A 4,733-nucleotide genomic window follows, 5' to 3' on the forward strand; every position below is an offset into this window, starting at 1 on the left:
CAAGCCCAGAAGATGAAAAGGGGCCAAGCAGCATAGGTATTGTGTAGCAGTGGCACTTACAGAGAGGAACTTTTTTGTACTGCTCTGAAGATGTTTTTGAGGGCAGAGGCGTGGACAGGCATTACAGGAAGAACTCGTGAGGTAATTAGCACTGTACCATCTGCAGGGACTATTCTGCAGGCAAGCACTAGAAAGGAAGCAAACTTCAGGGACCCAATGCAAAAGGGAGAAAAAGAGAAGACCAGGAGGGGCAGAGAGCATGTAACAAGTGAGGGAAAGAAGGGACAGAGAGATAGGAGCAAGATGTTAAAAGAAGGAAAAGGCAAAGGAGGAAACCATTCCTGTTCTAGGAGAAAAGCTGCCCTAGTTTAAAAGGTAAAGGGTTGACAGCTGTGTCTTTTTTGAAAAAGAACAGGGAAAACAGACAGTGAAGGGAAGGACAGTGGGAATACCCAGTGCTTCCTAAAACTGAATTACAGCAGCAGTCTTCAGGTAGTCCTTTCCATTTTGATGTTCCAGAAGAAAATTCTGGGCAGCTCAAAGTTTTGTCAGTAGCAAGACAGATACCTTCATTGCTTTCCTGGCTTCCCTGAAGGATGTTAGAGAAATTAAGTATTTCTACAGGCTATTTCATGGCTCATTGTTTTATCCTGTTGCTGATCTGTGCAGATATGTAGTTCAAAGCACTATATAAGCAGCTTCAATGCTTTGCACAAATGCTTCCCAGATCTACTTGTGGAAAACAGTTGAGCTGATTCCAAGAAAAGAATGCATTAGAGCTGAGAATGGCAAGACTCTTCTCACTCAGTGTCCGGACTTCAACAGCACCCATACAGTTTCTTGTCAGGCCATGTGTGTCTCACAGCCTCGAGTATACTCTCAAGGAAGCTGATGAACAACTATCTAGGACATTTCCCCACTCTTTAGTTACTGATGTCTGGAGGGGCTTTGTTTCTTAGTTTTGGGGCTTTCTTCAATTCCAACCTGACCTTCCCTTTCTGGGTCATAAATAGAAGGAACCGTTAGTGGTCTCTGTACCAGAATTTGTGAACTGCAGCCTTAGTCCGTAGCCCAAGCCAAGGAATGCCTGCTGCAAGTGTTGCAAGAAGATTTTGGACTGGAGGCCTGTTGTTACATTTAAGAATTGTCAAGCTTAAATCCTAACAGCTTTGCCAAAGACTGGGGAAAATGAATGTGGTTGTCTTAACACAGAGAAGAATATTGAACTCTGCTGGCTGCAGCCACTGTGAATTGATGGATTGATGAAACCAATTTCCCTACATAACAAGAAAGGGAATGTCTGCTTCCTATTCTCCCTCTCAGTTTCTATTCCTTTTTTAGTTCCATTTTCCACCTGCCCTCTTGTGTTCTAGTGGTCCTTGTATTGGTAGCTTTTTTGCTTGCCTTGTGTATGTGTAGGCCATGTCACTGAAGACCTTTGTACTTCAGGCTGGTTTTCTTTCTTCTTCAGCTCCTTAATCAAAATCTTCTCTCTCTTCTCTTTGCAGCCAGATACATGACAAGGTTCGTAGCCAGTACTGTTTAACCTTGGGTGGTACTGGAAATGTTTTGTCTATTTATGCTGTTAGGTTCTGATTAAAAATTACTGATGCACTCACCCTTTGCCTAAGGCTGGAAACGTTTTGAACTTGTTAGTTTCTCTGAGAGAGTGACTGCTGCTGAGTACTTTTGTGCTTTCTGTATTTGTAATGTTTTGGCCTCTGTGGTAGTTCACCCTCTGTAAGATGACACTGGATGCGTGGATTTCATCTGTTATAATGGAACTTCTCTAAAATAACGGAGTAGGCTCTTCACCCTCCTTACTTCTTCTGCTATTCAGAAAGTTCTGGATAGTACCAGCAGTTATGTCTGGAGTACCAGTACTGCTCTGAAGTTGAGTTCCTAGACTTTGAGTATCATCTCATGGAATCTTACAGCATCCAACCTACTCTGTGCTCAAGAAGCTCCTGTGGGTAAGTAGTGAGTCAGCACCACTTCCTGAAGCAGAATTATTGAGATGGTGACTGCTGCAAGGGAACCCAGTATGGTACTGCCTGAAGAGCTGTGCAGTGAAAAATGCCTGCTCAAGAGGTTTGGGCTGATCAGCTGTGATGTCTTCTTCAGAGGAGCAGGAGAACAGTGGAGACACATTATAGTCCTCAAGTTGTATTTTCATTCAAAGGCCTTTTCATTCCCTTTTCAGAAATCCATGTGTTGGCTTTACTTTCACCCATTTCTGTTTCCTCAGGTGGGGATGAGAAGTACAGAAAGGTTAATGGAATATATAAGAGTCAGAGAAGTGCTTTTTCTTCTCTTGATTCATCCACACATGTTGCAGAGGGTCCTGTGGACCTTCTGGTCATTCTGAGGGCTTCATAGACCAGGGTTTTGCTCTTCCAGTACTAGTGCTTTAGTGGATTAGTCTTGGGTTTAGGTTGTCTTTCGGTCTAGGCATTAGTCTTCCTGTTTTTTTCTGTTACCTATGTCTCATTTCATGTGCTGAGCAGGAGTGCCTTTTACCCAGGATTTTGCTGTTGCTTGAAGCTGCTTGAGAAAAATTAGAGGTTTGGGGATTTGGAGGTGGGGGGGAGAGGGATTTTTCCACTGTTCTTTCAACTCTGTGCTCCCCTCTTCTATCTGCAAAGGCAAAGGCTATTCCAACAAAGTAGCACTGGGTGGTGGTTCTCCTGTAGAACCAAATGAACAACAACAACAAAAAAATCCTTATGTTAAAATGAAAGTTCTTCTATTTTAATTTTTCCCATCCCTCTTCTTCTTTTACTTGGTGCCACCGAGGTGAGTTTGGCTCCATCTTCTTTACTCCCCCCACCAGGTTGTCACTACGCCCAGAGAATGTCCCCTGAGCGTTCACCACTCCAGTAAAGAAGCAGTCACAGCTCTCTCTGCCTCTCAGCATTATTGAAGGCCATGGACCACATGAGCTTCTTCATGGCCAATGTAGGCCTGGAAGCTGCAGGGTATCTATTTTGGAATTCACTTCTGTGTGTCACAGACTTGACAGAAACAATGTAAGACTCAGAAGTATCATCAAATGTGAATGGCAGCATAGAGCGCCTGGTCTATGACTCTTCCAAAGATCTGATTTCTCCTTAGGAAGATTCTGAAATCAGAATCATTAGTGAGAATAACTTAGTTATCCCCTAGAATAACCACCTTCTAGGGGAGACAGGATTTAGTGCTCCTCTAGTGATCCGGGCTGACTTTGGTTGTGTAATAAAACCCGCTCGCTGTGAGGAGGCTCTAGCTGTTGCTTTTTGTTCTTAATAGAAATTTTGCAAGAAAAACTAGTGTCTCTATATTTTTACATATGGCTGTCATGGTATTTGCAATAACAATATAGAAAAGTCTTGGCCTGACCTGCAGGAGCTCTTTCCGTTTTCAATCTTAAGATGGGGAAAAGAAGAATACTGGCAACATGCTTTTTCCTATACAACTATACATGTCAATCTTGCAGCAGCTGCTGTTACATCTCTTCCCTTTGGAAGCTGCAGAAGCTCAACTGAAATGCTCCCTGTGGATGGCACTTGTGCATATCAGCATTTAGCTGACGATCTGCACATGTATTGGCTGATCAACTTTGCCCATACCCTCGTTGCAATCTCCACTGTGCTTTCTTGGTATTTTTCAGTTGTCCAGTTACAATCCAGCTGGTGAGTTACAGCTTGTTTTGCACTACCATTACTGTTCATTGCTCAGCAATGAGAATGCTACAGCTTGGCTGACCAAGAGGTTCTCTTCACTAAAAATCAACCTCCCAACCAAGATGTCTCTATTTGAAATGATATTTTTAGGTTTTATTGCATTGTCTGTGGAGTTTAAGAATGTTTTAGGAGTTTTAACGGTCACATTTTGGTAATATTACCCAAACTCTGTTTTAAGTGTAAATCTTAACTCTGTGTTCTGTATAATTCTAGGTACGACAGGAACTGGATGAAAAAATCACTAGAGAACTTCAACAAGGTAGTGTGCCATTATGTTAGGAGTATTTTTAAGGAAAACGGTGACTATTCTGTTTCTAAGACTATTTCTAACTCTTGACTGCTCTCCAGCCATTTTTTTCAAGTTCTTGTGCTAAGCAGAGGGGTTTTTTTCTGCCAGCCTTCCAGCTGAGACTTGAATGACAAAACCTCCTGCTTACCAAAATGTTGCCTACAATGTTGTGCAGTTGCCTGGAAAAAAACAAGCACAAAGAAACACTCAGTTTAAGCTGAAGTTGCCCTTCACTAGAGTTGATCTCAAGCCAAACATCAAAGCAGCTGCGAGATAAGATTTTTATAAGCCTCAGCCATCACTTTCCCTGCCACGTACACCGTGGCATTCAGCACTAAACCGTACCGTACCCCTTCTTTCCTGTTAGTTCTTGAGTTTTGCTGGGATTCTGGGATTCAGAGCTTGTCTTGGGAGCTTAGGTGGGGCCGTCTTTTCTGGAAGAAGCAAGAAGATCAGGGACAAAAGATAATCTGTCTTTAGGAAAAGATTATTCCGTGCTGTTTTGGCAAGCATCAGTTCAGTGCTTGCCATACGTCGCATCAAACACGCTGTAGAATTTGAGGCCAGGTGTCCAAAGAGGAAATCCACCTGTTCCATGGTAATTTCTTCCTCCCCAGTTACTGCTTTGCAGTGCCCGGTGCTGTGTAGTAGTAGCGTGCCAATAAATCACTGCTTTGAACAGAGAAGGAAAGCAAAGACTTCAGGTTGAAGAGGTCTCCAGG

The 4,733-nt window shown here is 42.9% G+C and overlaps 1 protein-coding gene and 1 long non-coding RNA gene across 2 annotated transcripts in view; both read left to right on the top strand.

The window, feature by feature from the left end:
- LOC114062364 overlaps window positions 1–375 on the top strand; it is a 1,063-nt gene extending 688 nt beyond the window's left edge. The window contains exon 2 of the long non-coding RNA XR_003572357.1: window positions 142–375. This is a non-coding gene — a long non-coding RNA (uncharacterized LOC114062364). The remainder of the gene's footprint in view (window positions 1–141) is intronic.
- The window catches only part of LOC114062352 (ankyrin repeat domain-containing protein 26-like), a 54,875-nt gene that overhangs the window by 47,942 nt on the left and 2,200 nt on the right, over window positions 1–4,733 (top strand). The window contains exon 37 of the mRNA XM_027893668.1: window positions 3,936–3,981. Coding sequence (XP_027749469.1) covers window positions 3,936–3,981 — 46 coding nt within the window. The remainder of the gene's footprint in view (window positions 1–3,935; window positions 3,982–4,733) is intronic.

The sequence above is a fragment of the Empidonax traillii genome, unplaced genomic scaffold, assembly GCF_003031625.1.
Source record: "Empidonax traillii isolate 1590-97213 ecotype Southwest subspecies unplaced genomic scaffold, ASM303162v1 scaffold401:size1000279, whole genome shotgun sequence".
Taxonomy (NCBI): Eukaryota; Metazoa; Chordata; class Aves; order Passeriformes; family Tyrannidae; genus Empidonax; species Empidonax traillii.